This window comes from Podarcis pityusensis, assembly GCF_964106645.2.
Source record: "Podarcis pityusensis genome assembly, chromosome: 13".
Classification (NCBI taxonomy): Eukaryota; Metazoa; Chordata; class Lepidosauria; order Squamata; family Lacertidae; genus Podarcis; species Podarcis pityusensis.
In genome coordinates, this window is record NC_138038.1 from 54477282 (window position 1) to 54503495 (window position 26214).

Sequence of the window (26214 nt, forward strand, 5' to 3'; positions counted from 1 at the left end):
CATCTCCCCTCAGCAGATCAGCCCATTCCCCACAGTCCCATTCCCCACAGTCAACACTGTAATCCAGGAAGTATTTAAAAGCATGTTTCAAAGTCCTTCCAAAATTAAGAGCCCTCACAACTCCAGACCCCCCCCCCCGGTCCACTCCAGATTCAAACTTCGAGAACAGCGGCTTATACTCCTGCAAGGCCTCGGATCTCTCCATTTGTGTTACTTGAGGTTCAACAGCAACCTCCTCCATTATCTTCTGCACTTGCGCTTGCCCTGTCAAAACAAGTTCCTGGGCTGGTTCCTGAATGGTTTCTATATGAGTATTCGCCGTTTGTCCAAAGTTTTTAACTGCAACAGTCATCAAATCCATCTTCTCATGCATCTGCTCCAGCAAAGCGCTTGTCTTGCAAAAATCAAGCACCAAAGCTTCTTCTAAACACATTTTTATTCAAGGTCAGAGTCTGGTCTCACGATCCTATTCTTACAGCTGTGAAATCCCCAGATCGACTCCAGCAACAAATTAACAAGCTCCCTCTAGAGGAGACAATTCCTATTTGTATCCATCTTTTGAAAGCAGAACCAACAAAAGAAAATTACTTTCATTTTTCAAATATTTTGTTTCTTTTGAATGCAAAAGGCAACATTGGAGTCAATTTGTTCCTCTTTTTTAACTATCTGTCAAAAGACGTTCCATTCACAGTCGATGAACTTCCCCATAAATTTCTGTCTCTGACACCCCGTTCCCAGGTTTGAGACGGTGGAAATTTATCTTTCTTTACTCTCTCTCCTGCAGGCTTAAACAGTCAAAAATTCCCCCCCTTTTCTCCTGCTTCCAAGAGGGGTTTTGGTGGTAATAACTGAAGGAAATTTAGACCTTTATATACGACCTTCCAGACTTTAGCTTACAAAGTTTTTGCTTCAATCTATTTACAAAAATGGGAGGCGGACTTCCTGTTTAGAGCCTTCCCGCTTCAGTGCCAAATTAAAATGTTTCTTAATCCAATTTTCCATTCTACTCACGGGTACTTGTTTAGAGTCCAACTGTCCACAGGAAAAGGTCAGCGCTCTCCGGCAACGGCTGTGCGGCTTCACTCCGTAAAAGTAGCGGTTGATTCAAAACACCGTGCCACTCACCCCACGTCGCTTCGGATCCCCGAAAAAGGGTTTCCCTGCGAGTAGGGGAGGCGCTCCTGGTGTCAGCCGAATCCCACGTTCCCAGGCTTCCTCTGCCTGGGATTTTTAAAGGGTCTCCGCCTTCGCCGCCGCGGCAAGACCCGATTTTCACGGAGCGGGTTCCTCTCGGTCAGAGGAGCTCCGCCATTGCCGATGGCGCTGACCCGGAAGTCCCTGTATAGTGTTCTCTTCCATAGAGTCTGAATACACTGAGGCGCTCCTGGTGTCAGCCGAATCCCATGTTCCCAGGCTTCCTCCGCCTGGGATTTTTAGAGGGTCTCCGCCTTCGCCGCGGCGGCAAGACCCGATTTTCACGGAGCGGGTTCCTCTCGGTCAGAGGAACTCCGCCATTGCCGATGGCGCTAACCCAGAAGTCGCCATCCCACCTCTCCCCACCCCAAGATCTCCCTTGACCAACATCCCAAAGACCCCACTTGAGCTCTTTGGTCTGCAGAACTGGCCCTGTCGCAGGGTGTGACACAATCCCTGTTCCGCTTTTGCAAGAACTTGATATTTTAGCGCGGCAGCATCCACAGACTTCGCCTCTTGATAACAGGAAGGCTCCTTCGCTGTACCCAAAACTTGTCCTGGTTTAGACAAGCCTGCCCAAACATTCAGAAAGCCAGCATGGGCTTCAGTCTGTTTTTGGCCTATTGCTAATTTTAACTTTTCAAAAGCCTTAAATGATTGCTATTACTGTAATTGTTTAGTGAAAATTTCACTGTTTTATCTGTTTTTGTAAACTGCCTTGAGGTGGGTTTGTTTTTTTTGGAGGGGGTTGCAATCAAGCGGTGAAAACACATCACGAAATAAATAGATACCCAAACACACATTGATAATTTTATTGTTTTTTTGTTTTTTTTTGTAAATTTGCTTTTGGGGTTTAAATAATAATAATTTATTATCTATATGCCGCTCATCAGACTGGCTTGCCCCCGTCACTCTGGGCAGAACAGAACAAAACAGAAACATGATAAGGTCAAAGCACATAAAGCGTTTAAAAACCATATTGTCAGAAAACCACTGTTTAATGTTTGGATAAGATATAAGGATTTGCTGGAGAATAAAACCCCAAGGTGGCTGTCACCAATGGAAGCGAAGGCTCAGAAAAAGCTCAATATGGAGGCTAAATGGCCGAAATATTGGGAAATTTTGGAACAAGAGGGAGACAGATTAAAACTGCAGAGTTTTGAAAAATTAAAAAATAGAGTGCGAGATTGGCTTCATTATTATCAGATAATGGAGGCATATAATTTGGATAAAAAACTTGGCTTCCAGGTGGAAAAATCAAAATTGGAAACAGAACTGTTAGACCCCAAAACTAAGAATTTGTCAAGAATGTATAATTTGCTGTTGAAATGGAATACTCAGGATGAAACGGTGAAATCTGTTATGATTAGATGGGCACAAGATGTTGGACATAACATTATGATGGCTGACTGGGAACAGTTATGGACCACAGGTATGAAGTTCACGGCATGTAATGCCTTAAGAGAGAATATTATGAAAATGATATACAGGTGGTACATGACACCAGTCAAGCTTGCAAAAATTTATCACTTGCCCGATAATAAATGCTGGAAATGTAAAGAGACGGAAGGTACATTCTTTCACCTTTGGTGGACATGCCCAAGGATTAAGGCTTTCTGGGAGATGATCTATAATGAAATGAAAAAGGTATTTAAATATACCTTTCTGAAGAAACCAGAGGCCTTTCTCCTAGGCATAGTCGGCCAATTGGTGCCAAAGAAGGACAGAACTTTCTTTATGTATGCCACAACAGCAGCAAGAATACTTATTGCAAAGTACTGGAAGACACAAGATCTACCCACTCTGGAAGAATGGCAGATGAAGGTGATAGACTATATGGAACTGGCGGAAATGACTGGCAGAATCCGAGACCAGGGAGAAGAGTCGGTGGAGGAAGATTGGAAGAAATTTAAAGACTATTTACAGAAACATTGTAAAATTAATGAATGTTAGAATGATGTTGGAATGAATCTATGTGATTTTAGCAAAAATGTATCAAAGATTTAAGAAAAATAGACTGTTAATTGGTGAAAAGATGGAAAGTAAACTTATATTAAGATCAAGATAAATTTTCAGGATAAGAATTTTGAAGAGAGGGAAAGGATTTGCTGAAATGGATAATTGACTTAGAATAAAGGGAAGTGTGAGGAGGTCAGGGAAACAAGCAAATGAAAGATATAACATAATGATGGCTGACTGGGAACAGTTATGGACCACAGGTATGAAGTTTACGGCATGCAATGCCTTAAGAGAGAATATTATGAAAATGATATACAGGTGGTACATGACCTCAGTCAAGCTTGCAAAAATTTATCATTTGCCTGATAATAAATGTTGGAAATGTAAAGAAACTGAAGGTACATTCTTTCACCTTTGGTGGACGTGCCCAAGGATTAAGGCTTTCTGGGAAATGATATATAACGAAATGAAAAAGGTATTTAAATATACCTTTCTGAAGAAACCAGAGGCCTTTCTCCTGGGCATTGTAGGCCAATTGGTGCCAAAGAAGGACAGAACTTTTTTTATGTATGCCACAACAGCAGCAAGAATACTCATTGCAAAGTATTGGAAGACACAAGATCTACCCACTCTGGAAGAATGGCAGATGAAGGTGATGGACTATATGGAACTGGCAGAAATGACAGGCAGAATCCGAGACCAGGGAGAAGAGTCGGTGGAAGAAGATTGGAAGAAATTTAAAGCCTATTTACAGAAATATTGTAAAATTAATGAAGGTTAGAATGATGTTGGATAGAAAGTAAGTGGTTTCTAGCTGTAATACTATAAGGGAATATGAAAAATGGTTTACTAACAGGTAAAAATTTAACGTTACAATATTTTAAGATTTAAGATTTGGATAAACAAAGAGGGGAAGGATTTGCTGAACCAACAAACTGAACTGGAATACAAAAAAGGGAGGCGTGAGGAGGTCCGGGAAACAAGCTAATGAAAAATAAGTAATGGAAAGATTGAGTTGTTTTTAACTATTTTTATTTGTATTTTTCTTTTTTTATTATTCTTATTTTGTAATATTTTGAAAATTTCAATAAATATCTTATAAAAAAAATGAAAGATAAGTTATGGGAAGGTTCGATTTGTCTTTTTTTTGTTTTTTTGTGTTTTTAAGTGTTCTTATTTTTCTGTTTTTTTATTGTGATGTGTTGTTTTGTTATTGTTTAATTTTGTGTTTTTTCTGTTTTCTTTTGCCTTTTTGTAAACTTAAAACCTTAATAAATACTATTTAAAAAAAAAAAAGAACAGAACAGAAACAAGCAGCACAAAAAAAATCAAGATACTTACACACAGACCCCAAAAGGTGTCCCCCAGGACTCCCCCAGGGGCCAGTCACAGCCTTGCAGATGCAAGGGTTTCCTAAGGGGGTCCTGGGCTCCAGCAGACCCCTCCCAACTCCACCCCCTGAGCCTCACTTCCCCCTCCTCCTTACCCAGAGCTGGTCGTCATTCCCGGGGGGACTCTTCTTAATGAAGGCCCCGTAGTAAGTGGCGATGTTGCGGTGGTGAGAGTACTTCTTCAGCATGTTGATCTCTTGCTTGATCTCTTCCTCTTCGTCCTTTTTTTTGGGGGGGGGAGGGAGAGGTGGTGTCAAGAGGAGGCCAGAGCCACACCCCCCCACTCAGAATTATCTCAAGAACAGCCACCCTTTGCTAGGGCTGCTGCCAGAGCGGGCGTGGTCATTTCCTGGCCTGCGCCTTCCCCCCCAGCTGGCAGCCCGGCCGAGAAATGGGGTGGGGGGAGGCCAACCGAGCACCCCCAAGCCCCCTCCTGCTGTACTGTACCTCCGTCACGTCCATGACTTTGATAGCGGCCAACTGCCCCGTCTTGACATGGCGACCCTGAGAAGGAGAGAGAAGACAAGGAGGCAATGTCAACACGGACCTCTCTGGGTTGCTCTGCTTTTAGACTGCAAGCGCCTGGGGGGCAGAGACCTGATTGGTTTTGGCTGGGAAGCGTGGATAGCCCTATGTACTTGGGGCGGTGGGGTGTGTTTGTGAAGGGCTTCACTCCCCAGATCCTTGCAGCGCGGGCCCGGCAGAGGGAGCCAGAGGCCTGGCCAAGCGAAGCCCCTCTGCCTGATCAGACACCCCCCCCCCCAAAATGGAGGGGCTGAAAAGGATGGCTGGGACTCATCAGGACAGGAAAGGGAGCATCACACCAAGCCAGTTTGCAGTTTCTGTGGATTTTGGATACAGCAGAATTCAATTCAAAAAGGAACAAGAGAGAGGAAAAAGGAAGAGATATTAAAACAAATAGTTTGTAATGAAAAAAAATTAGCAAATTATCCAAGGACAGGAAAGGGAGCAGAAACCAAGCCCCAAGGCGCACACACACACACACACACACACACACACATACACAGGACAGACCCCTCAACACCCCCAAGCAGAGAGGTCCTTCCACAAAGAGAAGGACATGGTCTGGAAAGCAAGCCTTAAGAGGAACAGTTGAGGGAGTTGGGGATGCTTCACCCAGGAAAGAGGAGGCGGAGAGAAGACACGATGGCCATCTTCAGGTATCTCAAGGGCTGCCCCATGGAAGAGGGAGCCACCTTGTTTCCTGCTGCCCCGGAGGGGAGGACCCGAACCAACGGATTCAAATAGCAAGCAAGGTGATTCTGACTGAACATCAGGAGGAACTTTCTGAAGGCAAGAGCTGCGCAACGGCGCAACGGACTCCCTCAGGAGGGGGCAGACTCTGCTTCAGTGGAGGCTTTTAAGCAAGGGTAGGGGGGGCCACCTGTCAAGGATTCCTTAGCTGCGACGCCTGCATGGCAGGGGGTTGGACTAGATGGCCTCTGGGGGTCCCTTCCAACTCCACAGTTCCAGGAGTCTCGAACTGTATGCCTCGCCCCGCAAGCTCAGCCGTTGTGGGTCAGGGGGAGACACAAATTGCCGGTCAGAGGGCAAGACATGACCGCTGATTGCAGGGGGGCGAGGCTAGATGAGCTCAAACTCATCAGGCTCGGGGGTCTCTGGCTCCAAATCCCCCTGAGCCACAAAGCTTGCAGGGTGAACCTGATGTACTTAAGCATCTCTGCTGGTTGTTGAGAAGATAAAGTGGGGGGTGGGATTGCACATAATGAACCTTAAAAGCAGCCTTGTGTGGAGTCAGACCCTGGGAGGCACCTTACTCTGTGCTGTCTACACTGGCTGGCAGCAGCTACGCTGTGGGGCTTCAAACAGGGGGTCTCTCCCAGCCCTGCCAGGAGATGCCGCCACTGGGGAGTGAACCTGGGACCTTCTGCATGCCAAGCAGTCAGAGGCAGCAATGCTTCCGAGTACCAGTTTCTGGGCGTCCAGAGAATCGTAAGAGTTGAAAGGGACCCCCCCCCCGGTCATCTAGTCCAACCCCCTGCAATGCAGGAATCTCGACGCATGGTCTCCCATTCAATCTGAAACCATACCAGACCCTGCTTAGCTTTGCAAATGTGCCAGCCGTTTTATTGCTGCCTCGCCAGGTTGTCTTATGCCTGGGTCCCGCATGCAGGTTCTCCACAGGCTGCTGTTCAGCCCCTGTGAGCCAAACGGGGCACTGGCCTCAGCCGGCAAATTCCTCTTATAGCCTCACGCTCTGCCAACTGAGCGGTACTGCCCCAAGTTGCATAAGAGGAGGGGGGAGGGAAAGAGACCGAGCTTGAAGACAACAGACAGCAAGCTAGAGGGAGGGAGGGGATGCAGGTCATGGGGCAGGGGCCTGCAATGACCCCTGTGATCCCAAGCACCAATGGGCAACTTTGAGGGCAGGTCAGAGACCCACAGAGCAGAAGGGCCCGTCAAAGCACCCAGATCTTCACCAGTAGCAGAAAGGACAGTGGGGTGGTGGAAACAGGGGTGCCAAGCTGAATCAAATATGGGGGGGGGGGAGGTAAGCCACACCCCACATGAGATATGGTGCACACACGCTATTTGAAGGACAAACCTTGGGGGGCTAATACTTTACTGGGGAGGGCAAAGGGGAAGAATCACAGAACTGTAGACTTGGAAGGGATGCCAAGGCTTATCCAGTCCAACCCCCTGCAATGCAGAAATACAGCCTTCCCCCCCCACTCTACCAGTTTTTGTGGCTTACTGCCCTGCTAGGACCTTTCACCACATCCACAAGCACACCCTACAGGCCTCCTTCACACCCCACACGTGTTGGCATCCTCCACGGCCCCATCCAGTCCCCCTGGCGTCTCCTCCATCGCCATGTGGGGGCTATTTGAGCACTATTGGGGGCTGGGGAGAAGGACAGGGAGAGCTGTGAAGCGTTTCTGCAAAGCCTCTCCCTCTCCACCCCCCCCACCGCCACTTCCCCGCTTGCCCTCAGCCATGTGCTGGCATTGTCTGTGGTGCCATGCAGCCTCACGCGTGGGCAGCCGTTGCCTGGCAACCGCCTCCCTCTTCCTTTCAGAGAGGCACTGAAAAGCCTCTCTTCTCTTTCCCCCATCCCTCCCCAAATAAAATAAAAATCGCTGCTGTGCGAACAGAATGATCTGGTACACCCTCTGAGCCTCTCCTGGGCGTGGAGAGAGGGGGAGACGGGAGAGACGGAGGTCAGTTGGCAATGCCTCACCTGCTGCTACCCAAGGGCCAGGTGACCCAGAGGAGGACGGCAGCCTGGGCTTAGGTTTTTGCAAGAGAAGTGGGGAATAAGAACTGCGTCCTGGCTTAGTTTGCGCAGGAGTGCCTGGCTTTTCCTGTTTCAAAACTCTGGGTGGGAAGAGAGAGAACAGAGATCTTTTGGCCCCGCAAATGGCCGGGTTCTCCAGGTGGAGGATCTTGGGGGGGGGGGAAGTGTCTGTGCAAATCCTCTTTGAAGGTGGGCTACGTCTGCCGGAAGCACCACCTGTCCTCTTTGCTTCCAGACAGCCTGACTGAAGCCCACCCACCCCTCGCACAGACACACCCACCCACCCTAGAAAACAGGTTTGCCGTCAAAGGGAAAGAGCAGCCAGAGGGAGAGATCAGCGTTGCCAAGATCACAGGCAGACTCCCTTCCCCAACCTGTCAGGCGGTGTGTTCAAAGGGAAAGGCATGGCAAGGTGGGGGACGGAGGGGAGGGGCAGCCTCCGACTCCCCCCCTTCCTTGCCTCCGCTTTTGACAAGGCCTTCCTGCCCTGATGGAGGGGAGGGGGCCCAGGGAAACAAGCAGTTCGCTCTCCCGCTCTTGTCCCTCCAGGTGTTCATTTGTGTGTGTGTGTGTGTGTACACACACATGGACTGAATTCGAGAAATTGGGGTGGGGAGCTTGCAGAGGGAAAACGTGCCGACGGCTGGTTCCCATAGGAACAAGGATGCAGCGACTGCAGGGACAGCAAGGCTGCACTGCTCAGGAGAGAAGCTCTGCAAGCCTGGAAAACGGACCTCTGCACACACAGCCTCCCAGTCCCACCCTAGGACCGGCTGTCGGGGGCAGCTCAGCAGTGAGGGGAACGCCCTCTGCACACGCTCAAAAGCACGCTCACTAAGCTCGGATGCAGGAAACGGGCCTGGGGGCCCCATCCCCAACGCTCCCTCTTTGCACCTGGCCTCTTGGGAACTTGGCTGCAGGGCTGATATAGGGAACGGGGGGGAAAGAAAGGGTCCTGCCCCACAGGGGTGGGTGTCAACCAAAGGGCCCCTGGGAGTCCTTCCCACTTGGGCTACGTGGCGATTTGAAGGTGCCAAGTCCTAAGCACCCCTGGAGCAGGTAAGGATGCTTAAAAGAGCCGATGGTGTGATGCAGCGGCAAAAAAGGCAAATGGTATTTTAGGCTGCGTCCACAGAAGTCTGGTGCTCAGATCAAGGGAAGGAATAGTGCCGCTCCGTTCTGCCTTGATCAGAACCACACCTGGAGTCCTGTGTCCAGTTCTGGGCACCACAATTCCAAAAGGATGTTGACAAGCTGGAAGGTGTGCAGAGGAGGGCAGCCAAGGTGATGAAGGCTCTGGGAACCAAGCCTTATGAGGAACGGTCGAGGGAGTTGGGTATGCTCAGCCTGGGAAGGTGGAGACTGAGAGGAGACAGGATAGCGATCTTCTAATATCTCAAGGGCTGCCCCATGGAAGAGGAAGGAAGCTTGTTTTTCTCCTGCTCCAGAGGGTAGGACTCAAACTAGAGGCTTCAATATACAAGAAAGGAGATTCCGACTAAGCCATCAGGAAGAACTTTCTGACAGTGAGGGCCAGTGGAAGAGACTCCCACGAAAGGTTGTGGACTCTCTTTCCTTGGAGGTTTAAAAGCAGACATTGGAGGGTCCCTCCCTGCTTACCTTGTACACCTGTCCATACGTTCCATTGCCGACCACCTCCACCAGTTCAAATATTCCAGCAGGATCCTGTGGAGGGAGAGGGGTGGGGGTGTTAAGATTCATTGCATATATTCAGACTCCAGGCAAAAACTTTCCTGTTCAACCAAACCTTTGGTTGACTGACACCCAATGCCCATCTAAAATGTGTTGGGGGGGTGTTGTTAATTGGGTTGCTTTTGTTTTGATCATGTATTTTGTGATTTTATATTGCGATTTTATCCTGTGAAACACACTGAGACCTGTGGCTATGGGGAAGTATAATAATACTACTACTACTAATAATAATAAATTTTTATTTATATCCCGCCCTCCCCAGCCAAAGCCAGGCTCAGAGCGGCTAACAACAATAAAAGTAACACAGCATTCTAAAATAAATTCATTCTAAAATCAATTCAAGTCAAATTAATGGCAACCATTGTGCTAGAGTTCTGTGAGGATTGCCATTCAGACATTCAGACTGTGCCTCGGCCAAAGGCCTGGTGGAACAGCTCTGTCTTGCAGGCCCTGCGGAAAGATGTCAAGTCCCGCAGGGCCCTGGTCTCTTGTGGCAGAGCGTTCCACCAGATCGGGGCCACGGCCGAAAAGGCCCTGGCTCTGGTTGAGGCCAGCCTAACCTCCCTGTGGCCCGAGACCTCCAAGATGTTTTTGTTTGGAGACCGAAAGGTCCTCCGAGGGACGTACCAGGAGAAGCAGTCCCGTAGGTACGAGGGTCCTAGGCCGCTTAGGTATACGAATTTAAGTAAATAAATAGATGATGGTGGTGATGTTCTTATGATACTCGTGCCTGACCTCAGCACACGGAGGCAAGTCCCCCTGGGGAAATGGTTCAGAGGCCGCTGCCCCCCTCCATTGGGCACGTCCAGCCCTGCCACGGCTTCCCCCCACCCGCCCCCAAGAAGGCAGCTGCCCTGGGCCCAGCGCCACACCTCTGGGACCCTTGCAGGACCGCCCTCCCCTATCTGGGCTATGCTCCGACAGTGGGACACATCCCTGGAGGCCAGTATTAATAGCTTCTCATTAGGGTGTGTGGGGGGGGAGATCTGCAAGGAAGAGCCGCTTCCGTCTCTGAGGGCCAGATCCAGATCTGAGAAAGACCTTCGGCCGAAACACCTTGAGGAAGGTGCACCTAAACGGGGCGCCATTCCTCCATCTCAACTGAAGACAGCAGCCCCTTCACGGCAGTGAGGGGAGGGGAAGGAGGACCCCCTCCCCCCGGAGGAGCTTAGGAACATGTGAAGAGCCTGCCGGATCAGGGCCATGGCCCGTCTGGTGCAGGATCCTGTTCTCACAGGGGCCAGGCAGATGCCCTTAAGGCGAAGCACAAGAGCCACTCTCCTCCCTGTCTGCCGTTTCCAGAAACTGGGATTCAGAGGCACGTGCTGCCTCTTCCAGTGGAAGTGAGTTCCCCAGTTTAACTCTGCGCTGCGTGAAGGAGAACTTCCTTTTATCTGCCCCGAAACTTCCACTATTCAGCTTCATTTGGGTGCCCACAAATTCTGGCATTATGAGAGAGGGAGGAGAATAGTTTTAAATAAATTTAATGACAATTTTGTTATTTGTACCCTGCCTGTCTGTCTGGATTGCCCCAGAAAAGCCTTTCTCTATCCACTTTCTCCCTGCTATGAGATAAGGGAGGTACTGCTTTGCTATTTCTGCTTTAATTATGTATTCGTGCTTTTATCTTGTGAATCGCCCTAACATCTTTTGATGGTGTAGGAATCTAATTCAAAATAAAAATAAAAATGCTACACACAATTTCACACACTTCTATCTTGCTGCCCCTTACTTGCCTTCCCTCTAAGCTAAAGGGCCCCAAACGCTGCACCCCTTTCGTTCTGGTGGCTCTTTTCAGAGCCTTCTCCAACTCTGCAAATGCCCTTTTTGAGGTGAGGCTTGGCGGGAGCTCAAGGACCTTGCTAGCTCACGGTGGCCAGGCAGCCCTTGGCCAGGAGACCCCAAGTGAACACCCGCCAAGGAGAGAGAGAGATCCGTGAGCTTCTTGAGCGAGAGGAGGCCGAAAGCCAGCCTGGAGAGGAGATCCCAGAGTGGGACAGGGGCCAGGCCAGCCAGCAGCAGCTGCTGGGTGCAATGGGATACCTTGACTGCCGCTCTCCTCCTCCTCCTCTGGTTTCAGGAGTGCAGCAGCCCCGCAGCACCTGTGGCCCAGCGCCAGCCGCCTCCTTGGAAAGCAGATGGAGGGGGGGGGCTGCTTCCGATGCCGGGAGGACGGGGTAGGATTACAACCGGCTGAGGCTCTGTGTGCAGGCACCAGGGAGAGGGTGCCTCGGTTTCCTCTTTGTGGAGAGACCTGCCTCACAAGCTCATTATTGCAAAGGTGAAGACAATCCCCGCCACCGCTGCCAATATTTATGTACCGCCTCATAGGCAAAATCCCTAAGTGGTTTGCATGAAATGTGTTAAGGTGGTTTTGTTTTTTTTAAAGAAAAAAGGAATGTGAGAAGACCCGGCGCAGCTTCCTGTCCTCACAGGGGCGGAACAGTTGCCTGCAGGGAAACCTGCAAGCAGGATTTGAGCGCAAGAGCAACTCTCTCCCATCCTGTGGTTCCAACTAACTGGTGTTCAGAAGCATTTCTGCCTCCAGCTGTGGACGCAGAGCAGAGCCAATGAGGCTAGCAGACCTCCATAGCTCCCTCCTCCTCCTCCATGAATTTGCCTAATCCTCTTTTAAAGTGCTATGGGTTAAACCACTGAGCCTCTTGGGCTTGCTGATCAGAAGTCCGCGACGGGGTGAAGTCCCGATGCTCGGTACCTGCTCCTGCACGTCAAAGTTCAAGTACGGTAGATAAATAGGTACCACTCCGGCGGGAAGGTAAACGGCGTTTCCGTGTGCTGCTCTGGTTCGCCAGAAGCGGCTTAGTCATGCTGGCCACATGACCCGGAAGCTGTACGCCGGCTCCCTCGGCCAATAAAGCGAGATGAGCGCCGCAACCCCAGAGTCGGCCACAACCAGACCTAATGGTCAGGGGTCCTTTAAGTTGGTGGCCATTGCTGCTGCCTCTTGCAAAAGGGAGTTCTATAGCTTTTACGCAGCATTTTAAACCAAAAATTGCAAGGAAAGACATCGGTTGAAAACAGAAGCCATCAACAAAACGTTCAGCCAAGTATTGATAAAGTATCGATAAATAACAGAACAGAACACGCTTGCTGAGACAGCTGGGTCTTCAGGGGATGGCTAGCGTTTCCCGCCTCGTGAGTGGAAGGCTGTTTGGCCGCTGGCCTTCTTGGCTGGGGCAAGTGAGAGGGCAACAATAGCAGGAGTTAAACAGGGTTCCGGTTCCCGGTTGAAAAGATAAACCCAGTCCTGTGCTGCGTTGTAAGAACTGCAGGGTTTGAGAAGGGGAGTGCCGCCGCCAGCGCAAAGTCTTCGGCGGCAACACAAGGTGAACCAGGCTGTTGCGAAATGTTCTGTGCCTGCTACTGAATCTGGGCCAGGTAGAAAAATCCCCTCTCCTTCCATCCACAGGGGAACTGGAACTAAGAAGCCCAAAACAGCAGCTGCAGAACCCTGCAGGGGGAGGACACGGCCAGACGGACGTCCCACAGGCAGGTGTGGGTGACAGGCATGTACGGATCCCTCTGAGGGTTTAGCACACACCTCCCTGCACCTCTGCGAGGGCTTAACGCCCCTCCCGAATACAGCTGCCATTGTAGCATCTTATCTAGCACTATAACTCAGGGACTGCCAATAATAATAATAAATTTTATTTATACCCCGCCCTCCCCAGCCAAGGCCGGGCTCAGGGCGGCTAACACCAGATATAAAAACAATTGATTGAAATACAGCTTAAAAAACAAGATTAAAATTCAACATTAAAATGCAACCTCATTTCAGTGGAAACTCAATCAAAAACTTTTTTGGGGATGAAAACGTCAAGTCTTCACGAAGGCTAACTATCCAGACTGGTCCTACGTGGGCCAGAAAAAAGCCAGGGAAGTCCCCAAATAGGAGTTCCAACACAGAAGGAGAAAGGAAAAAAGAAAGAGGGGGAGGGAATCAAACTGATTCCAAGCCAAAGGCCATATGAACATATGGATCAGGCCCATGGCTCTGGCCTGTTCTCACAGGGCCCAACCAGATGCCCATTATGGGAAGTCCACAAGCAGGATTCGGGCACAAGAGCAACTCTCGCCTCCTGTGGTTTCAGGCGACTGGTCTTCAGAAGCACCGATGTCTCAGACAGCAGAGCCATCGTGGCTGGGAGCCTTCCATGGCCCTCTCCTCTCTTCACTCAAGGCTGCTGAGTGCTGGAATAGTTCAGACAGACAGAAGAAACTCCTTCTTCGCACAGCACAAAGTTAGGCTATGGAACTGCCTGCCATTGGAGGCAGGGATGGCCAGCCACCTGGATGGCTCTAAAAGAGGATGGGACAAATCCATGGAGGGAGGGAGGGTGATTGATAGCTGCCAGCCAAGATGGCTCTGCTCTGCTTCCACGGGTGCTTCTGAATTCCATCTGCAGGAAATCGCGGGAGGGGAGAGCCGCTCTTGCGCTCAGCAACTGCTTGAGGGTTTCCCATCCTGCAAGCTGCACTAGAGGGGTCACCGCGGTGCTTGAGTCTTAGGAGTCCACCTCCCAACAGCTCAAGAACCAAGCCGTGCTATTTCCCCACCCAACGCCCACGACGCACGCCCAGTCCAAGGTACAAACATCCCCGTGCGCTGGGGTGTGTGGGTTGCCAAGGCAAGGGCAAGTCCCTCCTGGAGGCTTGCCTGACCGAGTTGCCAACCGAGGGAAGAGGTGCCCCAGTTAAAGGTGCTGCTTTTGTTTCACTGCGTGCCAAGAGTCTGCAAGTCTACCTCTACCCTGCCCCAGTTTCCGACAAGGAGGACCAGGAAACTGGGTTGCTGGGAGGCGCAGAAGGCAGCCCCTTTTCAAGAAGCGAATAGCTTTCCGGAAAAAGGAAGAACCAACGAGTTCCACAAGTTAACTGGGCACTGTGTGAAGCCCAAGTATCCCCGCCCCCCAGGCTAGGCATGACTCCCCTTTCTTCACAGAGGTTCTATGGGGGTCCTGGCTTTCAGCCCACACCCCCTTCCCAGCATTCTTTGCTCCAAGGTGGCACGCAGGACTCCCTCTCGCACTGGGGAAGGAGCCAGTCACCTTCCGGTTCTCTTGGTGGTGGGCCTCTAACCCCCACCTCCCTCCTTCCCCAGCCTGCCAAATCCAGCGCGTGGCTCCTGGCCGTGGCCCCCCACCCCCCGCAGGACAAAGAGACCCTTTTCTGATCCGGCTCTCAGCCTCCCTCGGATTCCATGCCTCCCAGCAAAGTCCGTCACAAGGCTTGACTTGGGAAGGAAGCCAGAAGCAGCAAATCTCTCCGGCCACCTGCCACCACCACCGCCAACTTCTCCCCAGGAACTCAGGACTCCGGGGTCTCTTGGTTGTAGGAGGCGGGGTGGGGGAGGGGAGGTGCCACCTAGTCAGGGGGCACAATCTGCATAGGAAAAGGGAAGCGAGTGGTTTGTGTGGGGCACACCTGTTGGAAGTGTGGGGGGAGCAGAGGCAGGACAAGGCGCTTGCTCCCTTTGGGGTCAGAGGAGAGGGGGGGCGTGGGAGGCGAGACAAGGGGAGGGGGGAGGCTGCTCAATGCTCCTTGGCACTTGGGGGGGAGTTTTGGGGGGGCGGCTGTGAGTCAGGCGGCGGGGAGAGGCAGGAAGGGAAAGAAAGGGAGAAAATGGACGAGCAGAAACAGCCGCCCACTGGCACAGCTCTCTCCACAGGCCCTGCCCACGCCATGCGCCAGGAGGAGGAGGAGGGCTCCCTGCGGCATCAGCAGCCGCCCTCACCTGGAAACCAGAACGGAGCCTGCTTGTGGCACAGAGGGAAATCAAGCGAAAAAGCCCCAGCGTGCAGGTGGCACAGCAACTGTTCACGAAGAGCAGCGCACCCCAAAAAACAGTGACCCAAGGGAGGGGCTGGCTGAACCTGGGGGTGACAAACTAACCCTCTCACACTGCTGCAGCCCTTTGCGCTGCACAGTGGCAGCTCCTGCGAAATGGGCACATTCCCCCCCCCCGGCAGATCTCCAGCGGTGCACAACCTCCAGGGTGAGTGTCAGGCAGCACCTCTGAGCCCCAGAGCAAGAGTGGGGCATGGGGGGTGGCGTGTGGAGACCACGGCAGTTGCGCCCAGGACACCCACCAGTGGGCTTCCCATGGGGGCATCTGCAAGGAACAGGATACTGGACTGAGTGGACCCTCCCCCACACACTTTGGTCTGAACTCCTCCTATTTATTTACTGCTGACTTGTTGCATTTATATGTCAACTTGTTCTCCATGGAGCTCAAGTCAGCTTACACGGTTCTCCGCCATCCTCAAGTAATCCCTGCAACAACCCTGTGAGGTAGGCTAGACTGAGAGGGGCAGAGACTGGCTCACAAGGTCACACCCAGTGGGCACCAGGGCAGCCGAGTGGGTTTTTGAACCCTGGCGCTGCTCCCTCCCGATTTGGCCAAGGGGCACATTTCGGGGCGGCCTTCCTCTGCGTCAGCTCAGGGTCTCCTGTCCCCCTGCCAAGGCCCAGCTCCTCCCTCTCTTCTGCTCTCCCCCCATTGCACACTGCCAGGGTCTCCCTGGCCTTGCTGCCTGGTGTTCAGTGCAGGGGGGGGCAAGGGGGGCGGGAGAAGCGCTGCCCTAGTGCTCTGCTCAGAGGCTTCCCGTCTGCCTTTTAATTACAAATCACCTGCTGGTTGCCGGCTTGTAATCAGGTTAGGCAAAGACCCCTAAGCCGATTTGTGGGGATGGCGAAGGAGCCAGCCCCTGCTGACAAGCCGCAGGTCTGAGCCAGGGGGTGGTGGCTTCTCTCCGCTCTTGGAGGGGCAAGGCACACACACACACAAAATTCCCTCCCAGAGGTGCTGGGCGAAGTTGGCTCTGGTGGGGAGAAGGGGTGCCGCCCCACAGCGCAAGACAAGCAGCAACTGTCAGAGGCTGCAAAGCAGCAGGGAGGCTGGAGGGGGAGAGGGTGGCATGTCTGGTCTCTCATCTCCATGTGTAAAGAGTCCCAGAAGCCCACCTAGCTCTGAGAACGAAAGGCAAGCCGACTGGATCAGGCCAAATAAATAATGATAATAATAATAATTCATTATTTATACCCCACTGATCTGGCCGGGTTTCCCCAGCCACTCTGGGGGGCTCCCACCAGAATATTAAAAACATGATAAAACATTAAAAGCTTCCCTGAACAGGGCTGCCTTCAGATGTCTTCTAAAAGTCAGATAGTTGTTTATTTCCTTGACATCTGGTGGGAGGGCATTCCACAGGGCAGGCGCCACCACTGAGAAGGCCCTCTGCCTGGTTCCCTGTAACTTGGCTTCTTGCAGTGAGGGAACCGCCAGAAGGTTCTCAGAGCTGGACCTCAGTGTCCAGGCTGAACAAAGGGGGTGGAGATGCTACTTCAGGTCTACTGGGCCTTTGAGGCCGTTTAGGGCTTTCATGGTCAGCACCAACACTTTGAATTGTGCTCAGAAACGTTCTGGGAGCCAGTGTAGGTCTTTCAGGACCGGTGTTATGCGGTCCCAGTCCCCAGTCTAGCTGCCGCATTCTGGATTAGTTGTAGTTTCCGGGTCCCCTTCAAAGGTAGCCCCATGTGGAGCGCGTTGCAGTAGTCCAAGCGGGAGATAACCAGAGCATGCACCACTCTGGCGAGACAGTCCGCGGGCAGGGAGGGTCTCATCCTGCGTACCAAAGGCTCATCTTGGCCAGTATGCAACATCCGATTCTTACAGCGGCCAACAGAGGCCTCGACTGGGAATCCCGCAAGGAGGATGGCAGCACCAGAGCCACTCTCCCTCCTTCTCGCGGTTTCCAGCAACTGCACAGCCTTCATCAGGGCGAGGGGCCATCGAAAGCCCTCTGCTCCTCCATTATTTTGTTCTCTTTTAAAGCCGTGAAGATTGGCGGCCATCGCTGCCTCCTGCAGCAGCAAGTTCCACAGTTGAACTACATGAAAAGGTATTCCTTTTCCTACGCCACCAGCGCTGCCCGTGTTCCGCTCCCACCTCAGAGAAGATCCTGGGAAGCCTCCTCTCAGAACTGGACAGGCAACCCAACCTGGCGCCCTCCAGGAACTGTGCACCGCAACTCCCGCCCGCCGCCACCCAGCGGAGCCACATGGGATCAGCCAGGGATGAAGGCTGGCAAAGGCTGCTTTAAGATAAGCTGTCCACCGCTGGCAGCCCCAGAATGAGAGAACCACAGAGCTGGAAGGGACCCCCGGGGTTGTCTAGGCTGACCCTCTGCAATGCAGGAGTGATGAATACCTGGCAGGTGGCCACCTGACCTCTGATCAAAAACCTCCAAGGAAGGAGAGCCCGCCCCCAAGGAAGCCACAGCTTCACACCCTGCCTGGCTTGGTCCCAGCAGCCTCAGGCCTGGCCAGCGCCCTCTTTAACATCCGCACTAAGCGATGGGGCCTGTTCCCCGGGCTCAGCCACATTGGAGGGAAGCTGCAGGCTGAGCAAGAGACTGCGCCAAGAGTCGTCGTCGTCCCCCCACTACGCCGAAGAGGCAGAGAGGCGGCTCCCACCCAGCTGCCTCCTCAGTCTCCATGGCAGCCTTCCTGAATTAGATGCAGCTTTGGCTGCTTCCCTGCCTGCCTCCAGCTCAGCTTGTTCTGATGGATCGCAGGGAGGAGGAGTGGCCCCCAGGCAGCCCTGCCACAAAGCCCCTCTTGGACCTGCCACCGCCACCAGACAGATCCTTGGTCCATCTAGGTCAGTGCTGCCTACACTGACGGGCAACAGTGGCTGTCCTGGCTCTCTCCCAGCCCTACCTGCAGATGCCGTCGGGGACTGAACCTGCGACCTTTTGCATTCAAAGCACGTGCTCGGCCACTGAGCTATAGCCCCTCCCGTTCTGCCAGGACACAAGCTCCTGTCCACCCCGATAGAAGCCCTGGCAGGTATGGCCCCTGGCTTTCAGTGCCAGACTCTAGGCGCAAGGAGAGCATCTAGGTCGCATCGCGAGCCCCACACTGCACTTTGGACAAACGGCACGCTTCCCACGGGCTCCCTTATTTCGCAGGGAGTGTCACCTTCTGGGTTCTTGCAGGCACCAGTGTGGGTCCGTCCCCCCGAGACTAGGCGACGAGAAAAGGGTGGGTGGGGAGAAGAGGAATAAGAAGGCAGGGGGTGGAGGGGGGGGCAGCAGCACATGCAGGAGAGAAATTGGAGCAGCCAGGCCTACGATCAACAGCTTTGCCAACAAGACACCAACCCACCCTCCCTCTCCTGCTCCACATCCGATCCAGGTCCACATGGGGGTGGGGTTTCCTTCCCAGAAGCCTCTGCAATTCCCCAGCCCTCCACCCCACTTCCTGCCAGCAGAAAAGGAAAGTCCCAGGTTCTCTGGCACCTAACAGACATTTGACGTAAGGAGAGAGCCTGTAGGCCCAAAGGGGCCCGTCTAGTCCAGCATCCTGTTCTTACAGTGGCCAGCCACAGGATCATATAATTGTAGAGAGGGAAGAGATCCCCGAGGGTCATCTAGTCCAACCCCCTGCAATCCTGCCTTGGGTGGGCTCAATCCACCAGCCTTCTGGTTAACAGCCAGAGGCACTGACCCACTGTGGTGCCACAGAGGTGCCTGGGGGGAACCCACAGACGGGACATGGACACAAGAACACTCTCCCCTCGTGTGGCTTCCAGCAACTGGCATTCAGAAGCGCCGCTGTCTCCAACCATCTGAAGGCAGCCCTGTTTAGGGGAGTTTTTAATATTTAATGCTGCATTGTTTTTAACACTCGATTGGGAACCGCCCAGAGTGGCTGGGGGGGCTCAGCCAGATGGGTGGGGTATAATTAATAATAATAATAATAATAATAATAATAATAATAATAATAATAATAATAATGTGGCACAGAGCCATCCTGGCTAGTAGCCACCAACAGCCTCCTGCATGAATTTGTCTACAGTGGTACCTCGGGTTACATACACTTAAGGTTACAGACGCTTTAGGTTACAGACTCCACTAACCCAGAAACATTACCTCGGGTTAAGAACTTTGCTTCAGGATGAGAACAGAAATTGGACGGTGGCGGCGTGGCGGCAGCAGGAGGCCCCATTAACTAAAGTGGTGCTTCAGGTTAAGAACAATTTCAGGTTAAGAACGGACCTCCAGAACGAGTTAAGTTCTTAACCTGAGGTACCACTGTATTCCTCTTTCGAAGCCATCCAAGATGGCAGTCGTCATTACCTCTTGTGGCAGTGAGTTCCACAGCTTAACCCTGCGCTGCGTGGAGAAGGACTTCCTTTCATCTATCCTGAATCCTCCAGCACTCAGCTTCATAGGAAGTCCATGAGTTCATTTCATAGGAAGTCCATGAGTTCATAGGAAATACCATGAGTATTTCGGCTGGACTGGCAACTGAAAATCTAACCCTGACATTGGGCTTGGGAGGGGGAGGGGGAGGGGGAGGAGAAAAGGCATTTGTTGGAAGAGCCACAGCTCAGTGATACAGCATGAGACTCTGAATATCTGGGCTGCGAGCGCCACATTGGGCAAAAGATTCCTGCATTGCAGGGGGCTGGACTAGATGACCCTCAGGGTCCCTTCCAACTCTTATGATTCTAAAAACAGATTAAAACCTGCAGGAGCTTTCTAAACATCTGCTTTGCACGCAGGATGTCCCAGGATCAATCCCCAGAGGCATGGCCAGGCAGGCCTGGGAAAGATTCTCTGCCTGAAACCCTGGCCAGCCGCTGCTGCCAGTCAGTGTAAGCAACGCTGAGCTGGGTGGAGAAAGGGTCTGACTCGGTTTTAAGGCAGCTTCCTGTGTTCCTCTCTGGACCAGGAACTTGGGAGGACACAACCCCTGCAGTCCGCAGGGCAGACCACTCCCCACGACACTCCCACCAGTGGATTCTTCAGCCCGCTAGCCGGAAACTCCCTTAGCTTCAGACAGTACAGAAAACGAAGGCCACCTGTCAGAGATGTTTTAGTTGAGGTTCCTGAAATTGCAGGGGGTTGGACTGGGTGACCCCAGGGTTCTATTACTCTTTTCCAAAGCACAGCCGTTGGCTGGATGCAGGCAAGAGGCAACTTGTTCCCAGTTTCATGTGGTCCAGAGGAACACGCAGCGGGAGGCCTCCCTGCAGGGCTGTTGGCACAGCGCCCGAGTCACAGACTTTGCCCTCCCCTCCTCCTCCGCTGTGGGCCTCTAGGAAGGACTTTGCCTCCTGCTCGGCACAGTGGACGCCCCTTCCGGCCTTCCTGGGCATCCCCACTGCAAAGAGAAAGCCCTCGAAGGAAGCGAGCTTCTCCTCCTCTGTTGCTGCCGCAGCACTCTCTTCCCTCGCCACCACCACGCCAAGGCGTGACATTTCCACAGCGGTCTCCGCGGCAGGAGGTAGCCAGGCGCCAGGCCCTTCCCCAGACAGGCACTTGGACTCCCTATTTTAATTCACTGCACAGACGTCCCCAGGGGGATGCTTGAAGGCGAACCGCAGTGGCGGAGCTCGTGACCCTGGAGGGAAGAGGGGGCTGGATAGTTACACCGCCGCCGCCAATTCCTCCACTGGAGATCAAGCCACAGGATGCACCAACTCAGCTTCCAGGACACAGAAAAAGCACAGCCACTGGTCTAAAAAGAAAACACCCACCAAGCACAGAGAGGGGGATGATTCCTTTGAGGATTTGCTGAACCCAGCTTGTCCTTGCCTCCAAGAGAGGCTGGCAGGGACACCTCTGAGACATGTCACAGCAACACCTAAGGCAGGCATCCCCAAACTCGGCCCTCCAGGTGTTTTGGGACTACAACTCCCATCATCCCTAGCTAACAGGACCAGTGGTCGGGGATGATGGGAACTGTAGCTTGAAAACATCTGGTGGGCCGAGTTTGGGGGTGCCTGACCTAAGGTGTCAGGTGCTGAGATTGGGCCCACTGCGGCCTGGACGCTGCAGCCGCAGCCCAGGATTCTTTGGTGAAAGCTTCCTGCATTGCAGAGGGTTGGACTAGATGACACTCAGGGTCCCTTCCAACCCCACAAGTCTGCGATTCACAGCCAGAGGACAATGCCAAACTCTGCCAATGCGTCCAATTCCTGCACAGTCCCTTTGCCTTCCGAGGTTTCACCAGACAGTGCACGGATAAACTCAGGAGGAGAACAGGAGAGCGTGGGGGGCAACCCTGGCTGGGCACCTGGGCCAGCAGGAGGAGGAACCACCACTTCCCAGTGACTTTGCGGGACTTTTCAGACCTGGTCAAGGTGCCTCCTAGGCAGAGTGGCAGGTGGGGAGGAAACCCTAAGGTGCAGACAGCAGCAGCAGCAGCAGCAGGAAGAGCTTCCCTTTTCTTAGAATCAAAGAACTGCAGAGCTGGAAGTGACCCAAAGGGGCATCTAGACCCTTTCAGCAAAGACAGCTGTGAGGAGAGACCCTCAAATAAACCTAGCTGAGCATTCTGCCAAGTGCCCCAATGTCTTATCACTCATGAATTTGTCTGTCTGAGATGGGGGTGGGTGGGATTAAAATATCTGCAGTATTTACTTGCTCATCTCTGTTGGAGAAATCATGAGAGCCAGCGTGGCATAGAGGTTAGAGCAGGGATCCCCAAACTCGGCCCGCCAGCTGTTTTGGGACTACAACTCCCATCATCCCTAGCTAACAGGGCCAGTGGTCAGGGATGATGGGAATTGTAGTCCCAAAACAGCTAGAGGGCTGAGTTTGGGGGTGCCTGGGTTAGAGTGTTGGGAGAGAACCTAGGAGAGAACAGCCTGGTTCAACCCCCCCCCCCCAAACTCAGCCATGAAGCCCACCGGGTGTGACCTTTGGGGCCAGTCATTGCTTCCTCTTAGCCCAGCCTACCTCACAGGGCTGCTGTGGGGATTAAATGAGGAAGCGGAGGACCATATTTTTCCTTGGAGAAAAGTATAAATGCAGTAAGTAAATATGTAAAATGGAGCTACAAGCATTATCAGACTGAGTCAGCAAGAGTCTTCAGGATCAGCATTTTTGCAGTGATGTGGAAGACTCAGCCCCCAACCTCATTTTCTTCACCTCTGAGAAGGCTTTTATTGGGGGGGGGTTAGGACTAGGCCGGTGTGTGTTTTGGGTTGGGTTTTTTCTCCTCGCCTGGGCGAGGCCTTTCCATCAAATGCATTAGGATGGCAAAGGAATCCACTGGGCAGTCTTCTCTTAATCTCCCCCCCCCCCAAGATGGGGGTGAAGAGAAGGGGTCCGGGCTCCCTCCCTCGTAGCCCAGCCAGCCTGCTTGCAAAATGCTTATTCAACCAGAGCCACCGGGAGAGGAAAAGCAGGTTGGGGCAGGTCCGCCTTGAGCAAAGAGAGCAGCCCCACCCTGGAGAGAAGGCAGGAGCGGGGCCACTTCATCTCATGCAAGAGGAGGAGGGCTGAGAGAGAGGAGCGGAGCCGGCTGCTCAGATCTCTTCCCCCAGCCCCACGAGGAAGGGGGACCCAAGTAGTCCAACCCCTTCTCAGAGATGGAACAGGCCAGTGGCCCCTCAGCATCCTGTCCACACAGGGGCCAACCAGATGGATTCAAACGCAAGAGATCTCTTTGCTCCTGTGGTTTCCAGCAACTGGCTTTCAGAAACAGCTGTGGAAGCAGATCAGAGCCTCACTCACGGCTCACAGTCATCAATAAATAGCCCTTTTCTCCAGTTCTCTTTTCAAGCCATAAAGGAGTGAAAGCTGTGGGAGTGAGTTCCACAGCTGAACACTGCACTGCATGAAGGACTTCACTGTCAGGCCGCCTAGACACCATGTCAGGTCAGCTTGCACCTGTTGGGTTGGCGGGGGGGGGGGGAGCTCATGGTTTGCATTTCAGGAAGCAATGCAGCCAAACTGCACACTGCAGGGACGCTGGAGGAGAGAGAGAGGACAGACAGACAGACTGGCTGAAATGTCTTCCCGATTTTGGCAGCCAACCCAAGACTTCTCTGTTGAGCCTTCCAGAAGTTCGGGGGGGGGGGGGGCTTGTCGCTCCTCTCTAACATGGTGGCCAGAATCACAGAACTGTAGAGCTGGAAAGGACCCCTGAGGGTCATCTAGTCCAACCTCCTGCAACGCAGGGATCACAGCTAAGGAATCCCTGACAGACGACCACCCAGCCTCTGTTTAAAAGCCTCTCTATCCCCCACCCAACACACAAAATGCAGAAGAGGAGCTGAGAGGACAGCACCCACCCCCAAATGCTGCCTCCACCCCCTTTGGAGGGGGCGGCGTAAGCCCTTGCCAGCTTGAAGGGCCTCTCTCCTGAATCCTGCATCACAAGCGGCAGGTGAGGTTTCACCCTGGGTGGGGGAGACAGACTCCTTCCTTCCCCTCTCCCACTCCCTCACCCCCCCCCAAAAGCAAGTGTGGATTCTCCTGCCTTTCCACCCTCCCTGCAGAAGCACTCACATGAGAAAGAACCAGGAGCTGGAGACTGATTTGCTGGGGGAGAAACAGAGCTGTAACTGGAGCTCTGGTTTCCCTGCCTGCCTGCCTGCCTGCCTGCCAAGACGGTCTTGGGGGGCCTGTTCTTTGCAACTCGAGAGGAAGGCGGCTATTGCGAGGCCAGGAACAATCTGCCTTGCTCCCAGCGAGTGCTGCCTGGTTCAAGGACAGCGAGAAAGAGAGAGAGAATATATAAAAGCATGAAAGGGAGGATTGTAATTCAATCAAGGCTAACATGCTGCAGTCAACAAGTTCTCCCTAGCAACAAGAAAGCATGGCGGCGGCATCAAGGCAGAGAGATCCCTTTTCAAGCGCGGAGGCCATGCAAAGGGAACACACAAACACACACGCACACGGTCTGCCGCAGGCTCGTGCATCTCAGATAAGAGCCAGAAACCAGCACAGTGGGGCGAAGGGGAGAGAGGCAACCGAGAGGGAAAGGGGTTTTTAAAATATTAGATCCTTCAGGGAACTCCAGAGCCGGAAGGGGGAAAGGGCCAGGCAGTATCACCTTCCCCAAGGCAGGCACACATGCACACCCCCGCAGAGGCACTGCAGGGGGCTGAGCTGGGTGACCCCCTGGCCCTTTCCAACGCTGCAGTTCTGGGATGCGAAGGCGCAGCAAAGACCCCTGCCTCACCCCGAGAGCAGGCGTGCTGCGAGGGAGGCTGCAAGGAGCAAGTGAGGATGGGCTGGGGGTCAGAGAGCAAAAGAGAAGGCAGAGGGCCCGGGGGGTCCTCGGAGGGGGGGGGTGACGACCAGGGGCCAACAGGGGCAGGCTGGCTTTCACACACTCCTTGCAGGAGCCCAGGCACAAAAGAGCAAGCTGCCCTCCACTGGGCTCTCTGCTGCTTGGCCTCCTTCTCAGGAAGCAAGCCCAGGGAGCAGGCCCCTTCGAGTGCCCACTCCAAAGCAAGGTCTTTGCTCTCTCCTGGATGCACACAAATGCTGCCACAAGACCTGTGGCAGAACTGCGGTGGAGGTGCCGGCTTAAGGGACCAGGGCTCCTAGGCAGGCAGAAGCGCCCCCAGCCCAGGCTGGTCCCCTCCTCGTCCTTGACGCTGCCGAAAGAGGAAATTTAATTTCTGCTGTGGTGGAAGGGCTTCTGGCCGAGTGGGTTTTCTGCTGATGGGTCGATTCTGCAAGGCTGTCACCCGCCAAAGCTCCAGTCTCACATGTCACCTGTTTCAAAGACGCTCCTCCTCACTCCCACCCAGCAATTCCTGCTCAGACAAGGGCACCGTGGCCCCTGGAGCGGAATCACCAAATCTCCGCCACAGCAGGTCCTACGCACACTGTGCCTTCAGGAGTGTGGCGCTGAACACCTCCGCCCCTGCAGCGCCAGGGGAGAGGGTGAAGGCCTGCGCCCACCCCTCGCAGCCTCCCTCCCCACAACAAACGCAGGTGCCATGGCCAGGCTCTGCTCCTGCCAACTCCCTCCAGGCAAGAGGCCTTCCCCTCCCTCATGAAAACCAACCTGCCTAACTGGCATTCTCCTCGCCTGATGGCATCTCCTCTGGCTCCTGCCCAGCTGCCGGCCACACCTCAGGGTAGAAGCGCTCCTTGACCCACTTTCACTGCAGCGAGCGCTAAGGTGCATCCAATGGCATCTTCTGGGACATAAATCAAACCAAAAGTGCAGGAAACCAGCTAGGACAGAATCCGGCCCTCCAGTTATTAAATGGGGGACTTTCAAGGAAGTGGAGCAAGGTTCTAGACCTTACCATGGCAGACAAAAACTGGAAAGCTGGCAGGCGGTTTCTGCTGAGAGCGCCCGAGGGAGCAAAAATGCCGTGTGAGGTCTCTGGAGGTGAGCAGGAATTTACGGCTGGCGACTGCCAATGCGCTTCGCTTGACTGAGGTGTGGGGCTGCCATGCTTAAGCAGCAGCAGTTGACCTCCATCCAAAATAGTGGCAATTGCAGGCTGGCTCCTACTCATGGCAGTATCCGCCTGAGAATCACCCCTCACCAGAACAGAGTGTGGGGTTGTTTTTTTTGGAGCAGGGTGCTCTATGGTGCTCATCAAATGCTGCTAGCTCCTTGAGAAACGGGCCCCAGTTGCAAAGGCTACCCTACCCAACACATGCCTTTTACCACAAAAATGCACTCCGCTGTCACAAAAACTGCCACGTCCAGCTACTCACTCCTCTGCTCAGCAATGTCAGCCCTAAAATTCTGTACCCTGCAGAGGAAAACCAGGTGGAACCTTGTTCCTCCATGGTGTGTGGAATTGCAGAACACTTGCAGACAAGACTGCCTAACCCTTCCCCAACCATTTCTTCTTCCGAAAGAGAATTACTCAGTTTCTCA

At 53.1% G+C, this 26214-nt stretch overlaps 1 protein-coding gene across 8 annotated transcripts in view; it reads right to left on the reverse strand.

Annotated features, from left to right (window-relative positions):
- Nucleotides 1–26214, reverse strand: part of MINK1 (misshapen like kinase 1) — a 65299-nt gene that overhangs the window by 36544 nt on the left and 2541 nt on the right. For all 8 annotated transcript variants that reach the window (XM_080979610.1, XM_080979609.1, XM_080979607.1 and 5 more), the window contains exons 2-4: nucleotides 9445–9510; nucleotides 4992–5048; nucleotides 4640–4765 (exon numbers count right to left, since the gene is read on the reverse strand). In XM_080979610.1, the coding sequence (XP_080835736.1) occupies nucleotides 4640–4765; nucleotides 4992–5048; nucleotides 9445–9510 (249 nt within the window). The remainder of the gene's footprint in view (nucleotides 1–4639; nucleotides 4766–4991; nucleotides 5049–9444; nucleotides 9511–26214) is intronic.